General features: G+C 38.3%; 1 protein-coding gene across 5 annotated transcripts; it reads left to right on the top strand.

Moving 5' to 3' along the window:
* Positions 1–627: 627 nt before the first annotated feature.
* Positions 628–19505, top strand: LOC142368165 (uncharacterized). 5 transcript variants are annotated; one of them, XM_075450263.1, is made up of 29 exons: positions 628–1774; positions 1864–1935; positions 4868–4903; positions 5404–5457; positions 6576–6635; positions 7690–7725; positions 8231–8257; positions 8686–8748; positions 8882–8923; positions 10578–10607; positions 10777–10836; positions 13147–13194; positions 14106–14150; positions 14875–14925; positions 15104–15139; positions 15286–15348; positions 15471–15587; positions 15700–15795; positions 16038–16064; positions 16213–16251; positions 16510–16575; positions 17223–17264; positions 17359–17391; positions 17473–17535; positions 17617–17679; positions 17774–17809; positions 17911–17946; positions 18611–18655; positions 19169–19505. In XM_075450263.1, exons 1-29 carry the CDS (start codon positions 1729–1731, stop codon positions 19201–19203), a joined length of 1467 nt encoding a protein of 488 aa, XP_075306378.1. In that variant the 5' UTR covers positions 628–1728; the 3' UTR covers positions 19204–19505. The 5 variants fall into 5 exon arrangements, with proteins under 5 accessions (XP_075306378.1, XP_075306379.1, XP_075306377.1 ...); XM_075450264.1 differs by having other exon boundaries at positions 17635–17679; XM_075450262.1 differs by having other exon boundaries at positions 16513–16575; positions 17611–17679.
* Positions 19506–19629: the final 124 nt, after the last annotated feature.

The following is a 19629-nucleotide window of genomic DNA, read 5'->3' on the forward strand; positions in this document are numbered from 1 at the left end:
TTGGGCCCTTGATTTCACATTATAACATGATGTTCTACTCACCCCTGCTTGTTGTTGGTAATTTGGAACTGTTCCGAAGATATTCGAGAGGCGGCTGGCTGCTCTCTTGAGATATTCGGCCATGAAACGGTTTCCTATGGGCAATGTTATGCAGGCACAAACTACACTGTTTATTATTTATTAATTACTGTACACTAGCACTGATAACGTGGAGGTGCGTCGCTTACTTAAAAAAATCCGGGTTACTGTAATTTTGAATTTTAGCCGAATGAATAAATAGGCAGCAGGTCTGTGGGCTGTCTGTGGTAGTAGCACGACGATGACGTCAGTAACACCCACTTTACGACAAAAAATCAAAATTACAGTAACCCGGATTTTTTTAAGTAAGCGACGCACCTCCACGTTATCAGTGCTAGTGTACAGTAATTAATAAATTATAAACAGCATAGTTTGTGCCTGTATAACATTGCCCATAGGAAACCGTTTCATGGCCGAATATCTCAAGAGAGCAGCCAGACGCCTCTCGAATATCTTCGGAACAGTTCCAAATTACCAACAACAAGCAGGGGTGAGTAGAACATCATGTTATAATGTGAAATCAAGGGCCCAATGTCAAAAAAACGGTCTTGTCCTTTAATTTCACTTGTGTTTGCAGGTGTGTTTGTAGTTTTTAGTGGTAGCATGAGCAGCCCCTCCCCTCTTTCTCTGTGTATAAATTTGAGTGTTTGAAGGAGGAGCTGCAGCTCTTCAGCTGCTTCTCTTTAGTTCAACAGAAAAAACTCTCAGACAGCAGCATGCTGCCCCCGTGAGTACTGACTCATTATTCAGCTAATTAACTAATTACAGTGTTGTTACAAGCTCTCTTTATAATGCATATTACTAATATTGGTCTTTATAATGCTGATTATTGATGCTGTTGACCTTTATTGTGCTGTTTACTAAAACTTTAGATCTTATTACTGCTTCTGGTGCTCATTATAATGGATATCACTGATACAAATTGTCTTTATATTGTTGATTACTGATACTTTTAGTTTTTAAAGCTCTGATTATTCTATTAATTCTGCTGTTGTTTACACTCTTGATTGTGCTAAAAAGTACTCCTGCCATTATTGCAATAAGGAATCTACCAAACTACATGTATAACATGAACTGTTTTTATCATTCTTAGTATGTTTTGATATATGGTCTACATAGATTTGATTATTGAAGCATGATACATCTGTACTGTAAAGAACTGTAGTAATGCATCTGTATTTGTTTTTTATTCTGATGTTCCTGTCATGAGTTTGTATTTCATGCTGATTGGAAACAGACTGTTATTGACTGTTTTTGATTGGCCAATCAGATTACCTTCAGTGTTTATTATATTCATGAACCAATCAGTGTTCTGCTCTCGCCTTCAAATTTATATTTCCAACATGTTATGGTTATGTTTAGCTACTGGGAATGTGAGGCTCGTCAAAACTAACTTAGATTGATTGGTTGTTGATAATCATGACAGTATTTTTTTAAATCAACTGTGTTCTACTGATGGCGGATGTACTGATTATCGCTGAAGATTATTAACTGGCAGTAAATGGGTTTAGTTTTCACAGTTTTTATTGATGATTAGCATTTCTGAAGATATCTAAGAATTTTCACCCTATTGATTCATAGTCTATATTGACCACTGTTGAATCTCATATCTATCTGCTCTGCAACAACAGAAACCTGTTGATATTGTCTATGGTCGTCTTTCTGGCCACAACAGTTTCTACGGCTCCTGTGGAGGGTAAAACTCTTCTTATCTGATTTGTCTTTGCTGATTTTACTCTGTTCTATTTTATTTGTGTAGATGAGAGATTCTGTTGTGTATTCCAGAGAAGGAGCAGGAAGAGGTGGAGGTTGAGACCACAGAAGAGGTGGAGGGGGAGTTATCCGAGGAGGAGGAGGGTAGGCCTGTGTGTGTGAAACCATTATTTTGAAAATGCAGCTTCTCAGACAAATAAGGCTGATTCTAAAGACTTAAACTGATGCAACTTGACTGAACTCAAGACGTTCACATTTTAGATTTCCTTTCACTTTCATAGGACACGCAATAAACTAATCAATTAGAAAAAGAAAAAAAGAAAAGAGAAAATAGTAAAAAAAAAAAAAAAAATCGGTTGATTGTCCTGATTGGCTGTAAAAATGGTCTAAAACGGTTTAACTCTATCCGACAGCGACGTCTGGATGATTTAACAAAAAGAAATTGACATTAACTCTCTTTAAATGAAAACCCACCACCATCCACTATCACAGGTCATACCCATTTTTCATTGATTTTAGTGTTTTTTGTGCCAGACCAGCTACGCATTTTAAGACTTAAGTGCACATGCGGGACTTTTTTCTGTAGAGATAATTAATTAAAGCTTTTCAAAATTGCATGATTAAAAAACTGAATGATAACATTACCTGTGACTGATGGTAATGATGGTACCTCAGTTGGGCACAAAGACTATTTTCAGACACTCTCTTCTTCTTTATACTCAATTATCACAGTCCATTAGTCATTTTCCTTTGGAAGGAAAGGTGATTCAAAGCTTCTCCTTTTATCTACAGAGGCACAGAGCTTTCTTTGTCTAAAGGGAAAGATATGATGCAGCCATAATTCCTTGCAGCAGCACGTTTAAAGCAGTGCTTTGGCTTCCAACCAGATCGCAACTAGAAGAAAATTAAACATAAAGAAATTACTGTCAAAAAAAAGAGAATATGAAACATTTTTAACCAAATGATTTTTAAATTCAACATAGGTTAAATTTAACCATAGTATTTGACTTCTACCCCTAACGCTTCATAACTATCATGCATGTTTTGTTTTTTCCAACACCAACCTGAATGAGTATATTCAGCTTTTTTGTCAATCATCGTTGAGTATATCCACTTCTCCATCTGCTGAGATGTGCATCACATTCAGTAGTGTGTTGCAAGTCAGTTTCTTTTTGCCAAGGCAGGCAAATCAATGACCTGCCACATCTCCCTCTCTCAGGCTTGTATTTCCTTCATGAGCTGGGTTGGTGAGATTTAAGTCTGACCTTATGTGGAAACACATCCAGTTGAAATTCCACTGGCCCACTTTTGCATCAACTAGATACAGCAAAGTGTACTTAGATGCCACTCTTTCTAACACAGAGTGTTCATTGTTTGCTGGATAGGGACATTAATTCATAAATGTTAATGAAACAAATTGATAAATCCCTGGAAAATGGATTGGCAACCTATCCAGATGTGCCCTTCCTTTAGCATGGTGGCAGCTGGAATAGGCTCCAGCGATCCTGACCAAGATAAAGTTGGTGTAGGAAATAAATGAACAGATAAACTAATCAGAAATAATGGGTATACCCACTTCTCAGGGCACAACTAGATTACTGGTGGTACATCTAAATTTCCCCCATGGAGGATGAATAAAGTATGTTTCTATTCTATTCTATTCTATTCTATTCTATTCTATTCTATTCTATTCTGTTCTATTTTCATATAATGTTGTTTTACTATGGCAGACGGATATCAATAACATTCACAAGTTCACTTGGTCTTTTATAAGTGCAGGCAAAGTGCCGGCACCACATTTGTTTCTTCGTAATCTTTCCTCAAGCTCACGAAGTTAACCAGTGACCTCAAGATTTTCTTTTATTTGTTCATTCAGTTGCAGGGACAGACGTTAAAAGATGAGTTCAGTTGTATTTTCTCTCTGTAGCTGGACAGTAAACATATGAAGGTTTTTTGCAGTTTACTTTTACTTTTTGCTAACTCCATTTCTCTTCAACAATACGGTTAAGCAGTGACAGTCAACCTGTGAGCTTTCGGCACATCAAAATCTCCTCTTAAAAGTTCCACACCTGCTTTATTTTTCATCTTTGTTTTATGTGCTAAGCTAGTTAGCTTTAGCATGAATGTACTGAATTATCATAGATAAACATAGCACATTCATCTATAAACTGTGTACTAATTCACTGAACCAGCATCCATCACAATGTATCAATGTAGGATTTTTTTTTTAAAAGAAAGTGTATTTCATCTTGAGCTAGTTTGCTGTCTCACACCTAACTTTCAAAATGTCCAGCTCTTTTGCTCTCTTTGTCTTTGTGTCGAGAAGCAGTGATTATCAGAGTAACTTAATGTTTTATGGCATAAAAAATGTATGCATTTGAAATCAAAGTAAGGGGTGCTAGTTTGCTCAACTGACTGAGCAGGTGTCCCATGTACAGAGGCTAAAAGTCCTCATTGCAGCAGACCCACGACTGAGTCCTGAGCCATGGCTTTTCACCACGTGTCACCACCTTCTCTTATTTTCTCTATCTTCAGTATCACTTAAAGAACAGTATTTTTCCCCCAAAAGAAAAATAAATAAAACACAATCAGAAAGCCAGGCATGGGTCTTAACTCGTTGTTTAACAGTGCAATGTGACAACAAATGTGGAACAAATTACACACACACACAAAGTACATGGCGACTGATAGACTGATGGGAGTTATAAGGGACAAATACTTGTCAAGCTTACGTATTAATTTACATCCATGATTGTTTGCTCTGTGCATGCATGCAAATGTATGGAAAAGCAGGAGGGTAAAGGCATAAAGACTAGGATGAAAGACGTTTTGATGAGCATTCTTGAGTTGTTAAATTTCAGACACACAACTGAGGGAAAAGATACATAAGGTCTTAAAAGAAGTGATATTAATGTCAACATAAAATAAACTATTAAAAAGATTTTAAAGATCTATAAGAGACCAAATAGAAGAGATTGTTCTGACACTTTTGACGTCCGAATATGTAAATGATGCTATTAAAAACATTTTAATTAGAGAAATAAATGTTGGATGTTTGTTTTGTTTTTCTTTTCAGATGATGATGACTCCAAGAGTCAGGATAAGATAAAGGGTGAGAGGCTAAAACACACTTAACTTAAACTTTATCGTATAAACCTGCATAAATACAAAAAATCTTTAATTGAATTCCAACCAATAATAATCATTTTCAAATGAACTTGAGGCGATAAAATGTCATGTTAGTCTTGTTGGTACAATTCATATGTGTTAAAAAAAATCTCTTTACTTATAGTTTAATAAAAGTCACAAAAAGCCTTTTGTTTGTCTTTATTTTTTTATTTCAATCAAATAACTAATAGCCTAATTATGAATTGATAAAAAAATCATGCCTCATTTATGAATTTGATAACCTTTTCATAAACTTTTTTTAAATTTTGAGACTATCTCTGTGAATTCTGAATGATTCTTTGTCAGATTTTAGTGACATGGATCCCTTGTGTTTCTAATAAACTCTAAGTTAACTTCAGCTGATAGAGACAGAGACGTTATTCATTCTGCACACCTGATCCTCTATCCTCCCCCACCCGCTTCTTTACTTCATCCCTCCTGCAGGAGCTCTTGGTGCACAGCAGACCACCACGTCAGTAGCGGGAGCCGGAGGTTCAGGTGAGTCAACCCCGATCAGGTTTTCCCCTCTGAAAAGTTTGTCTGTTCCTGTTTGGTCTCAGGTTTAATCCAGATTAACTGGCTGGTATTCTGACCAGGATAAACCTGATTTGGTCTGGTCCATATCCTGTAGTTTTTGTCCAGTAAGGCCTCAAATTGCAGCAGGCGATCAGGGTTAGAGCCAGAGCACCTCCTGCTGATAGTGATTTGAACTGCAGGACCAACTCTGTAACTTGGACCCTGTGAAAAAAAATCTTTGTTTACTATTTTCTAAGATAACTGTAATAAAAACAGAAACAAGTAAAGAAAAACAGAAGAAACCATCTAAAAGAATTGGTTAATAAATCAATTTAACTCAACATACCATCGGACATATTTGATTGATGCTCAATTCAAATCCTTTAGGGTAGAATATTGACTGTATGAAATATAACTTTTCTTTAACCATTAAAACATGCGGGTGAATTTTCAGGCAGACTTTGCTAAGAAAGCCTTTCTGAAACTGTGGCAGAGAGGTGGACAGTGCCCCCTGCCTGTTACTGCGTCATAATCTTTTTTGAAGAAAGGTTTGACTCAGGTGTGTTCATATGTAGGTTTTTGCTCTGAGATTCATTTTCCAATCAGTCTTTGCTTGAATATGGTCCACAGACTAAAAAACTTCACTTCAAAGTGAATAAACACACAGTGTTGCTAGTTGTTAAGACTCCTCAGTTTGCAATCTTTGTGGCGAGGATTCATACTAGTTCAGCACAGTGAGCCCATACACACCTCAAAGCTTGAAGAACTGAAGATTAAAGACAGCCAAGTGCTGAGTGTCATTGACTTTTCTTCACAGTTACAAGACCCCATACGAGCTGACCCTTTAAGTGGGCAGTTTAAAACTGAGAAAGCTAAACATTCCTGGAATCACTAGAGACTTTTGGGAGCATTTTTGTAACAAATGCAAAGCAAAATAATCTTTACAATTATTCTTAGAATCTTAGGACCACCCCACTGTGTATAGCTAGAATAATTAAGACTTGTGAAAAAAAAGTCCTCCTTGTGTTACAGTAAAATAAGCAAGAAAGGAGAATATTTTATCCGTTTCTGTAATCATGAAAATGTGCGTTTCTTATCAGCTCACAGTGGCCAGTCAGCAGGAAGGGAACCGCATGCTGGAGCAGCAGGAAGCTCTGCAGGTAAGCAGGTTTGCTCAACTAAAACAACCAGCAAAAAACATCACAATAGAGTACAACAGTAGAAATGATATTGTATGGCAGAGTGTATGTGTCAGGAATGAATGTGAAGGAGAATAGAATAAAACAAGAAGCATAATGTCAGAACAGATTTCTGATAATTTATTTCCCGACTCCAACCCTTTATCTCATTAATCAATTTGCACATACTTAATTCCTCCTTTCAACTCTATGCACCTTAGTTCCTCCCACCAGAGGACTGGTCAGACTGAATGAGAGCTGTGCTGTTTTTGTGCAATTTTGTGACATCCCTCTCTTATTTTAGTTGCACCAATAGTGTGTTTCTATAAAGATTTTTATACTTTTCACACTTTTCTTTTTATACAACCTGCTCCTCGTACAATTGAAGTGTCGGTTGATTGGCAAACTGGTTAAGTGTAAACTGACACATAAAACACAGAGCCTGAAGATACAAAGTTTACAAAGAAAGATTCACACATTATAATCACATATTACCAATTTTCTTTTAGGCTTAGGCTTTAGATTTAGGCTTTGTTGAGCCAGCTAACACAAAGGAAGCCAGACTGTGCGGAATTGGCTTCACAGTACAACTCTCTGGGGGTTTGTTGGTGGATTGTTGTTAAATGGTTGATATTTGGTTGGTGGTTTCTTGTTTGACAGGTGTTTAATTGATATATGGTTGGTATATCGTTAATGTTTGGTTGATATTTGGTTGTTAGTTTGTTGGTGTATTGTTGTTGATTGGTTGATATTAATTTGATATTTAATCAATATTTGGTTGTGAACAATTAGGGTTTGGTTGATATTGTGTTTCTAGTGATATCACATTGGTGTTTGGTGATTGGTTATATTGGTAGCATGTACTCTTAATTCATAATAAGTATTAGATCTGCAAGTATGAGATCTTGTTCTTGATTTTCTTGATTTTCTGCTCAATTTTACATTTTGACATGACACAAATTATAACTCAAGCCATTTCAGGACACTGACAGTTTGATGAGAATTCCCTAATAAATAATTACTTCCTATTTCTCAGGTCATGGAAGCGCTGCTTCCTCCGTGGACTCAGCAGGTAACTTTTAGAACCTCAGGTCAAGGTCAACATACCTTTTTACAATCTGTCTACATTTACCCAAACAACCGCAAGTCAACACATGTTTTCTGACTCTGACTGATTTATGCTTTGCATATGTGCATATATTAATATAATTTTATCAATATCACTGCCCAATGATTGTAACACAAGTGCATCTGACTATTATTACAGAATAAGGTGTTCTACCATATTAATAGGTAATCTACTGTAGAGCAACTTCAGTTTGCAGCATAGGTTAAGATGGCAGTGCACACCTGTAAGATCTGAACCACCCTGACAACCCAGGGTAAAGCTGATGGTAGCATTGTACAGTACTGAAACCAGAATTAAACACCTGAACCCAAACCGTTAAATCTGTTGAACTGGAGCTGGTCTTCAGTCACTGAGTTCATGCAAAAAGGAAGAGAGTTTATTTGTTTTTTGGTTGATGAAATTGATTGTGACATTGATATAAAGGCTTCTTAAACTGTTTATTTTTTAGCAGCTGGACGTCCAAGCAGTTCATCAGGTAAACAGCAATTAGTCAGTGTAACCCACATTCATCAAAAATCACATCTATTTTATCATTGATACATCTAATGATCCTGTTTGTTGTTGTTGTTTCTGCATAGTTTGCTCAAAGTCAACGGGGAAATGCTGTGATTTTAGGCAAAGCAGTTTCTTTGTTGTTAATCTAATTATTTGAGTTATTAACTGTCAAGAAGAAAAATATCTCATGACCCCTTCAATTATCTGTTTTATTTGTGCAATTTAACTCCAAATTGCAATTAGAATAATGAAAATATATTCTCCATATAACTTTCATTTCATCAGAGAAACCGCAAAAGGCTAAAGAAAATCAACCAAGAAAAAAACTGTTAAATTTGTTTTGCTTTGCTTTGGAAGCTGTCAGGGAACCGAATGGCAGTAAATACTCTCCTCCCGTTCTCTTCTCAGGTGCTGCAGGTTCTGCAGTGGTTGAAGTCTCTGGTGTCGCGGCTGGTCAGACTCATTCGGCAGGTAAACAGCTGTTTATTTATTTTAGAAATAGTTTCTTTGTATAAAAAAACTGAGTAGAAAAATACTCAAAATGTTCAGAGTGAGAGTAAACAGAATGTTAATTTCTAATGAAACTATTTTCCACCCGTTTTAGGAGCCGATCGTCCATCAGCTTCATCTCACAGTGAAATTCACGGTAAAATATCTGAAACATTATGTTAGTTAGTTCACAGATGCTGAGGTGAATCAGCCACACCTGACTGGAGCCGCAGTAAAACTGTACTGTTTCAAATGGGTCTAATTTACTAGCCGTTATTCTCAGTATTTGACAATGCTGACAAAGTTCATACGTTGAGCCACATTCACAGTTTAGAAACACATTATATTTAAGAATGGGTGGCTGTAGCCAAACTTTTGGCTGCTACTGTAGATCAAAGTCTGTCAAAATCAAACATTTGTTTCGAGACAACTCCAGTCTGAAGCCAACTTTAGTTTGTATATAGACACTGGTGCTAAGATTCAAAGTGTAAGACTGGAACTGTTGTTAGGGATAATCATATTAACCATCTCATGCCTGCTGTTGACTGAAGGCAATTCACACTTTCTACGTTCACTCATATGTGAGGCTTGTGTGACATAAATCTTGTCATCCACACTGGTCCAAAAGGGTCCATTGGGTCTCTCCCAAATTTTACTTAAGTTGCTTTAAAACTGAAAAAATAACGTGCCCTTTCAGAAAAAAGTGCAGTGTGTGAGGGACAGAGGAAGGGTGTGCATGTGTTGAACTATGGCCATTCTGCTCTTAGAAAAGAGGAAGTCGAAAACATACAACATGTTTTTCTTGACAGCCAATTCTGAGGCTGCAACACAGATGCAGAAACCATGTACCGAGCCTTAGTTGTTCTGTCTCAGTGCTAGTGTTATTTCTCAGATTGCCACAACAGACTGGAAAGCTGAAGTGATGCAACAGTCATGCAGCTGCTGACACGAATCAAAATGACATCATGTTGTAATTCCTTCATCTGGCATCGGGTCAGTACACCCTGGGCTTCTATTTTGGTCCATTCTTCTCTGTTTTGTTCAATTTCATAAGAAATCTTTCTTTTCGTAATGGTGGGTGGTGCCAGTTCATGTGTTCAACAAAGAGAGAATACCCACTCTGAGCAAGACTCAGAATGAATCAGTCAACTCCAGTTTTGCTTCAACTTCCCCACAAGTTTGTAATTAAGTGGAGTACAGCAGACACTAAAAAGGGCTGTGATGACATCATCTGCACCCATATGGATTTTGTGTTCTGCATATTTGCTGCTTGTGTGTACAATTTATATCACTGCCACTGCATCATACTGTAAAATAGTCCCTTTGTTCCCAACGTTTATCCTGTGGTCTTACACTATGTGTTTATCTGACTGCAGGACCTTTTTCTAAGTTCTTATAACTGTTGGAAAAAGTCCTTCCCCCATGTTTTGTGGTCAGCATCTCAGCAACTGCAGATGATCATTGATCACAGGACTCCTTTTACAGGGTCTTTTTTAAGATCCTACCTACAGATAGCCGCAAACTATATGATATGATCACTGTAGGCTGATTGTCTGAGAAGTAAAAAATTTTCTTTACAGACACCATATTGGCTTTCTAAGCAATCTGTTCAAATATCATTGAACTAAATCAGTTGGACCTTGGTGATGGCTTGTTTTTCTTACCAGTAATGTAAAGCAGCAAAGAAGGATTCACGGAAGCTTATTCACTCATTTGGTTGATCCAGCAGATTTCCATGTGGAATGGTTGAATAAGCCAGTGAATGAATGACTGATGCTTGTCAGTTGTAAAACCCTTTTTTGTATCTGCAGGTTCTGATGGAGTCGACTCGGAGTCAAATGGTGAATATCTTTAGAATTACAGTCAATACAGCTGATCAACTTTATTAATACACTGTGTGAACAAATAGATATACTGCAGATTTGGGGATCTTAAGCTAAAACTACATGAAAAAACATGCTGATTTACATCTTCAGAATCAGAATTGATTATTGGTTATTGTTTGTTTAGGTAATGGACAGAAGCTGTTGAATGGAGGAGGGGGAGGGGTTGGAGCCGACAGTCAGACAGGTAAGTAGCTCCAGTCGGGGCGACAGGAGGGGGATGACAAATAGAACAGGCAAAATGTTTGCTCCATTCAAACTTAAAAGTCAGAATTTTCAATTTCCCAAAAGGAAAAAAATCTATTGGATTGGGCCCCACAATCAAATTTACAACACAGAAAGTTGGAGGAGCCTCACCCAACCCTCTCCTTAAAGTCCAACATGGCTGCCCTGCGCATAAAAAGGATGTGATGGTGATAATTAGTTCATTAGCATGTCTCTTAATCTGTGTCTTGTAAATAAATTGCACACAAGATTAGGGATGGGAATTGATAAGATTTTTACGATTCCAATTCCATTTTCGATTCTGCTTAACGATTCGGTTCTTTGTTGGTTCCCTTATCGATTCTCATTTGGAGAAAAAGGACAACAAACTGGTCGATTAGCCTCAACTTTGTTTAGTTTAGAAGTAACACGAGTCATGACCTCACAAACCCAACAACGGTGAGGTCCACATTGGTCTATCCTGGCCTGGGTAATTTAACTCTTCCCTGCTCTGGTGAAAGGAGAAGCTGGAGGTAGACGTGAACTGGGGGTAGTACCACCAGCCTCTGGCTCTGAGCCAGTCAGGCTCTGCCTCTCATGATTTCATCTAAATGTAATGCCTGAGAAGGCATTCATTTAACCTTAACCGTTACTAACAGCAGGTTTTACAATGAGGCAAATGGCGCTAACATGATAGGCAGTGTTTGTTAGTTAGTTAGTTACCTGCAGTGTTAGCCGAGGACATGCTAACGTTGCTAACGTTGCTGGGTTCAGATTCACCGATGTTAATCATTCATTCATAGTTATTGCATGTTGGTAGTATTTCCTCCTTTTGGTGAAATATTCACTTTGCAAGGAATTGAAACACTGGGAACCGGTTCTCAACAAAAAACGGTTTTCGATTCCCATCCCTACACAAGATACAGCCATCCATTTTCTAAATCTCAGGGTCGCTGGGGTGCTGGAGCCTATCCCAGCTGTCACTGGGCGAAAGGCGGGATCACCAGTCAGGGCCACAGAGAGACAAACAACCATAAACACTCACATTCTCTCCTGGGGTCAATTTAGAGACACCAATTAACCAAACATGCATGTTTTTGGGTGGAGTACCTGGAGAGAACATGCAAACTCTGGGGTTCAAACCAGGAACCCTCTTGCTGTGAGGTAACGCTAACTAGTGGTGTGGTGCTAACCACCACACCACCGTGCCCACTGTCAAACCCATATCAGTGAAAACATTGCTACAGTATTTCTATGTGCAAACAAACAAACAAACAAAAACTAGCATAATGCACTTTTATCAGCTTGTAATGCTGATAAATGGCAGCCCGGCCAGCGAGCACAACAATGAACACATCCTAGGCAAGGCAGGCAAGGCATCTTTATTTATATAGCGCATTTCATACCACAGGCAACTCAATGTGCTTCACATAAAGACAAGGCATTTAAAAGAACAGCATAAAGCAGCAATTTAAAGAGAAAAAAAATGGAATAAAAATTAAAAACACAGTTAAAAGCAATCAAAGAAGAGGGGAAAAAGAAAGATATAAACTCAACCATAAGCACACCGAAAGAGAAATGTTTTTAACCTGGATTTAAAAGTGCTTACAGTTGTGGCTGATTTCAGTTCTGCTGGTAGTTTGTTCCAGTTGTGTGCAGCATAACAGCTAAAAGCTGCTTCACCGTGTCTAGTTTGAACTCTGGGCTCCACCATCTGACCTGAGTCAGTAGATCTCAGAGCTCTACTGGGTTTATACTCTGCTAGCATGTAATTTATGTATTCTGGACCTAAACCATTCTGTGATTTGTAGACGAGTAGCAGAACTTTAAAATCTATTCTGTATCTGACCGGGAGCCAATGTAAAGACTTGAGAACTGGGGTGATGTGATCTGATCTCTTTGTTCTGGTTAAAACTCGGGCTGCAGCGTTCTGAATGAGCTGCAGCTGTTTGAGACTCTTTTGTGGGAGTCCAGTCAGAAGACCGTTACAGTAGCTTATCCTAGCTTGTCAGTGGAAGAAAATCTAAAGAGAGATAGAGAAACAGTCATTTATACCATCAAATATCATGGTTGGAATGGTTTCAGAACTGAAGCAAGAAAGCAAAGTAGACAAGATGCAATGTCCCAATCTGAGGGGAATAAAAAGGGAACAATAATGCCCACTTCCTCTGTTTCACAGAATATGACACACAAATGAATTTAAAGAATAAAAGGTTACAAAGTGCTATCTCCATCCCTCTTTCTGCGTGTATTTGTGTGTGTGTTTACCCGTCTCTTCCTACATCCCTTTTAGGTGTTTTGGGATCATTCGGGGGCGAGGTTTCGCACCTTGATTATACAGGTGAGTATCCAGAGTGTTGTGCTACAAAGCAAGTTAATCACTGCCAGGCTTATTTTCCATGAGCTGGCTCAACAAAACCTCTATCCAAACACAGAGATGGTGCATATGATAATGGTGGTTATCAGTTTTCCTTATCAACCCAGTCTTTGTTCTTGAGGCTGTATGCAAGCTCCCATAAGAATTTGATTTCATTTTACTCTCCTTGCACACAAGATGCACCTAAAATGAAAGTGGAAACCTAAAAAATTATTTTATTAGAAAGAAACACTCGCCACAAATAAGGTAGGAGAGAAGTGCTGACAGAAAATGGATAATGCTGTAATTTCACAATTAGTAGATTTAGTTCACCACTCAGTCCACAGTGTCGGCCATTTATGTCTCATTGATAGATATCAGATGACAGATTGTATTTCCACCATTTTATCTCCCTTAAGATAACTGTAGACACAGGACCTAATAAATTATTCTCTATGATTAATCAATTTTCAAAAATATGATCTACCCAGCTGTGAAAAAAATCTCATACTAGGGGGAACTGAATACAATTGTGAACACTGAATTAGTTCCCACTCTCATGAACCAGAGGACCAAATCAAAAGAAGAGGTCAGAAATACAGAAATACGCCATTCTCCACAGGTCCACTGAACCTTCCAGCTACATTTATTAAAGACACAAAGTGGATTACAAGAAATACAGTCTTTTGAAGTCTGAAAAACACAGATTAGGTGGACAAACTCCATTCAAGTGTAAACTGCTGGTCCACTGAGGGAGGAGGAGGAGGAATTCAACATTATTCCTCCAGTTGATCACAAAACAAACATAAAATCTTGTCACATATTTAAATCAAAGGCCTCTTAGTGATTTTCATGTTTGCATTCATCTGCAACTCATCGTTCTTCTGCGTCCACAGGAATCATCGATCCATCCAGTCATGACTTCCTGCTTGGCTTTATGGGTAAGTTTAACCAATGCCAGAGGCATAGTTTAAGCTGGTTACTTTTTATTAAATGAATCAGAGGGCTCCAGATTACACGCTCATTCCAGTACCAGTTTATCTAAGTTTGTCTCTCAACCACACCGGTGGAGAATTTTTGTATTTTTGAAATTAACTCAGTAATCATGCTGTATGTAATAATATCAGTTCATGTGGGGCTTAGTAATTATGTTTTTGAAACTCAGTCAAAAAGCTCAGGAAGGTCAGAGAAAAGACTATGTACTGAACCTACAAGCCAGCAGGTTTAAAAAAAAGATTGTCAGGACACTCTTGCAGATAATTGCAAAAGTCTGGAGTCTGTTTGATGGAACGATGAGATGAAAGTGGACATGTTAGTTCACCAGACTTTTATCAGGACAATGATCTCAAGTAAGTATCTTTGTTTACCAAAACCTAGTTCAACAGGCATTCCTGGATAGTCCTAAAAAGAATCTTTGGGTTATAAAGAGAGCGGCAGCTCACAAACCAAAGAATATTAGATATGAAAATCCATGAAGTTCAAGTTGTATTTTCATTCAGATAATATTGATTCAATTTTCTTAAATATATGGAAACTGTGGCTCCATTAAACAGCATGAACTTGATAATCACCTGCATTTTCCTTTATAGAGACCTCATAGCTTTTGATAGAGTTTCATGTTAATGACTGAAGTGTGATGTTCACTAGTTTTTGTTGTGCTTTCAGGCGGTGGATTGGTAGATCCTTTCAGTACAGATGGTCATGTCAACATCCCAGGTTTGATCTCAGACTTTTTTTCTGAAGAGGTTTAGAGCAACATTTTGATTAGCAGGTGATCAGTACAGGTGGGATCAGGTGGCATCAAATACCTTAAACATTACAGACCTGTATCCTCAAAGAGCATTTTCAGATGATTAATCTCTGAAACAATTTTATTTTTTTGGCTTTTATTCAGGTCACATGACCCCACCCCCTCACCTGGACTCCACAGGTATGATCTCTACCACGTCATCTTTTTCTCTTCCAGTTAGATCATTTAGCAATGGAATGTTTCTTCTCTGAATCATCTTAATCGTCTTCACTAATCGGCTATATTATTGATTAGCTGTGTTACTGATCAGTCTGGCCATGTTTCAGTGGTCAGTTCAGGTGGGACAGCAGCTCCATCTGCAGAACAGAACATTCTGGACTCACCAGCAGGTACTGAAACCCCACCCCACACGTGTCAATCGGCATTTTCAATAAATTCCACAAAATCATTCAAAAGTAAATTGCCTGCTTTTCTCTCCTTCATTAATCTCTCTTGCCTCCTGGTGTCGAAGATCTTGCTCATCACTCTGCCATCAGCATTGACCAATCAGGACCAGACGGCGCCTCACTTAGTTCAGGACCTGACCAATCACTGTCCAGCTCTGTCTCAGACCCCTCCTACTCTGCAGGTTGGCAAAATAGACTTTTCTTGTTAAACTCTAGGAGGACCTTTTCATTGAAGTTCACCTGTCCATTTTTCAAATTAGATTAATAATGACTGTTTCTCTTCATCTGATGCAGCAGCCTCATCATCATCATCATCATCATCATCATCATCATCATCATCATCATCATCATCATCATCCTCACACAGTGTGGCTCACAGGGAGCAGACAGGTAAGCTCCACACCTGCTCTGATATGTCTACGCAGGATGTAAACCTTCCTGCGTTTGTCCTGAACTGGTTAAACATGAACTCTTTAAGCAATTTTATGACTTTTGGAGTTACAAAAGACATGATGTCTCAGCTGTTTGTCCTAAGTTTAATTTGTCAAAAAAATCAACTTTTCACTTTAAAACGTCCTCATATTAACACTTACAAACATTTCGTTGTGTTAATGCTAAATTTGTCCATTCAGATGGAGCCGATTCACCTGACACTCATGGTAAAACTTTTTTTTTTTTCTCTTGTTCCTGTGTTACAAGTTGCCTGCATTCATGCCACATATTCATAGATATCTATGATGAACTGCTCCTAATTATGACTCTTTTATTCATTATTTTGGCTTCACGTTTCTTGTTTGTGTTCTTTAGGAAATGGACGACAGACTCTGTTGACAGACGTGAACGAAGGTACCTCTTCTTCTACATTTTATTTACTTTCATTGAAATTGAATACTGTATTGGAATACAGTATTTTGAGTTACTTAATCGAAATACTTAAACCTTGTGACTTTTCACTGCTGGTAAAACAGCTCTGCGTCATACAGTACCGCGTCAGCCATCGGTTATCATGGGTTACAATTTCATTCATGTTGTCCAGTGTTCATGTTTCAACACTAATATAAGAGCAGTTTCTGCAGTTTGACCCTGCTGGTTGTTTTTATGCAGCAGTGAAGGACAACCTGGTTTCCCACAGTGATCTTCACACCCAGAGCCTGCAGACTGATCTCATAGGTACAGCTGCTGCATCAACACTATGTGACTGTTGTTTAAGTCATTAACACAAAACGAGGATGAGAAACTTTGAATTTATGCAGCTTCATTAAGAACAATCTCATATGAGTAACCCTGAGGGCCGAAAAAGCTAAACAAACAGGTTAAGAACAACCTTTCTTGTAATCAGACGCTTAGCTGAGATAAGGATGCGTCTCCAAATATCTTGCTAATGGAGCACAGTCACCTTTAACATCTTTAGATATGAACTTGAAATCAAATGCACACTAGTCTGGACATTCTCTCGATATATAAACATTTTAAGTTACTAAAGCAGCCTCCAGTTTATGCAGAACATCCCGGGTTAGGGTCAGCAGGGCTTCTCCAAACCTTGGAGTTGCACAGCTTTAATCCATAGGAATTTTAATTACACTGGATCAAATGAAAGCCATGTTTAAATTAGCTTACATTTAATATAATTGTGTTTGACATGTAGGTATCTTATATATAAGTTCTTCATTTGCAGCAGAATACACTTGCATGCAAAACATGAAGTGGGTATGCCAGACATCACCTGCTGTGAGAATCCCTGTCCTGCACTCAGGACATTAAGTTAGTTGTGAAATAACTTGATAGATGTATGACAATAACAGTGATGATGTCACCAGGTGGAGCAGAGTCAGTAACCAGTCTTCACATCGACCTCACAGGTGAGATGGACCAACAGATCTATAAACCAGTAGATAGATAACCTGCTGATTAAACTCACTGATTAAACTATCTCTGTGTTCTTATTGGATCCAGCTTCAGGTCTTGCACTTGGCCGCGACATCACAGGTAACACACGTTGCTATGACGTTTCATACAGTATTGGAGTTTGTTTTGATTCACCTGATGTCACGCGGTGATGTATTACAGAGTCATCACCCGTCATTCTTCACACAGAGTCTGTAGACGGTGTCACACACACGCTGAGCCCAGGTATAACCGACACACACCTGCCTGTCTGACATATAATTCTGTCTAACCCTCACTCTGCTGCATTGGTTTATTAAGTTTCAGGTGTTCACTCCCACACAGACCTGGTTACTATAACAGCAGCAGACTCCACAGGGACAGGCACAGGTAAGACCCACCATCCTGCATGGCTGCTGCTGAAAGAGCCGAGAAGTGAGGGGTTAAAGGTCACTCCTGTTAATAAAATGTCTCTTTATTGTAGTTACAGCAGATCCAACAGGGACTCCATTTGACTCCAGTAAGTTTTAATTGTTTCCAAAGAAGAAGAGTTGGTAGGGTCGAGTGTGCAGGCGTCAGTTCTTCTGCTGGATAAATGTTTGTGTGTGTGTTTGTTTGCAGGTCATCCAGCCGTGACAGATCACACACAGATTGCTGGTAAGTTTTACATTTTTTCACATCATGAGAAGGTCTCATCGAAGACCAGCCTGAAATCAGTCCATGATATTTCAAAACAAGGCAAAAGCTTTTCTAAACACCTGTAAAAAGAAGTAAAACATTCAAACACACACACACATAGAGACTCAATAGTCTGAAAACAGCTTTAAAAGAAGTCTGAAACAAATCTGCAGAACAATCTGAAAAAGTCAAAAATCGCACAAAACAGTGTAGAATCAGTTTAATTCAGGTATGAAATCCCTTTACAAACCAGTTTCAAAGTAATCTGAGACCAGTTTACAAACTAGTTCAGAGTAAGTCAGTAACAACACTTAAAGTCAGCTTGCAAACGAATCTTAAACCAGTCTACAAACCAACTTAATACTAGTTGGGAACAAATGTGAAATAAGCAGCTTACAAACCGGTCTGAAGGCTGTATACAAAGCAGCTTACTAAAAAAGGACAAATAAATGGGACCATAAAATCCTGTTAGTCACGGCCTACGGACTCTTTTACTGGAGGATCTAGTTTGGGGTCCAGACTTCCGGTTAAAGAACAAACTAATAAAATAAATAATTTGACATGTTGCTGTTTGTGTCTGTCCTGAGATCAGGTGCTGAAGGCTTCTTCTTTCTCTTTTCTTGGTTCTGCTTGTCCTCCGCAGGTTCAGTCACTGAACAGTACAACCCTTCCGGTCAGGGTCCTGAAGGTTCGTAACAACTCGCTCCGACCGCTTTTTGGTATCCAACACTCTGCTCCATGATTTATGGAATATTTATGATTTATGAAATATTCAACTAGATGTCTCGAGTCAGGTCAACACAGTTCAATCAGATGTCTTATTTTTGGTCTGCTCTTGACGGTCTATTCAGTCACTCTTAAAAGAAACTCACCAGGAAAATTTGTATTCTCAGTTTTTTCCCTGATATTCTTCTAAAACTTTTTCAAAATCTGCTTTCAAAATTGCCACAGGTGTCAGACAACACAACAGCAAAAAGTGCTTTGACATATTGTTGTGTAATTTGCTACTTTTGACCCCTGCGTTGTATTTTCAGCCTTCATTCATCTGTCACTTATTTTCTAGTACTTCAGAGATTAGGGCTGATAAACCTTTCAGTCTAGAGTCAAATGAAAACAGGTTAACGGATCATGATTATGATGAAAACAGACACTCTGGCCACAAAAAGAGGCATGTGGATTAAAGCTTTGTTTGGTCTCTCAGGTGCAGAAAATCTGGAAGCGGAGGATACCTGTTGACTTCCACATCCAGCCACGAGTGCGATTCCTGCGCTTCCAATTACAGTGTACTGACCAATCAGCATGGCCTAGGAATTCTGACCCCTCCCACTAGCTAAAGGCCCCGCCCATAAAACGGAAAGGGTCAATGCTGTTTTTAAGTATTTAAAAATATTGTTTATAGACGTTTATTTTGTTTTAGAGAATCACTGAGAGGGGGAACTAAATAACAGGAAGTTTCAGCTGAATCTCGACCATTTGGTGATTCTGTTTTGATGACATCATACAGGTGACATCATCATTGTAAAATGTGATTTTGAACTTCTACAATAAATGTTTTTTTTGTCTATTTTGAACATCAAACTGATTTGTTGTCTTTTGTTCCTTCATTTGTGCCTTTCATCATTCTGAATCAGATGAATGTGATCAACATGGATCTGAATTAAA

Source organism: Odontesthes bonariensis, chromosome 18 (genome assembly GCF_027942865.1).
Source record: "Odontesthes bonariensis isolate fOdoBon6 chromosome 18, fOdoBon6.hap1, whole genome shotgun sequence".
NCBI classification, from domain to species: Eukaryota; Metazoa; Chordata; class Actinopteri; order Atheriniformes; family Atherinopsidae; genus Odontesthes; species Odontesthes bonariensis.

Coding starts and splice junctions, on each gene's coding strand:
- LOC142368165 (XM_075450261.1), top strand. CDS start 1,729: ATGGTCGTCTTTCTGGCCACAACAGTTTCTACGGCTCCTGTGGAGG. Junction 1,936..4,867: donor GTTATCCGAGGAGGAGGAGG/GTAGGCCTGTGT, acceptor TTTTCTTTTCAG/ATGATGATGACTCCAAGAGT. Junction 14,151..14,874: donor CTTCCTGCTTGGCTTTATGG/GTAAGTTTAACC, acceptor TTGTGCTTTCAG/GCGGTGGATTGGTAGATCCT.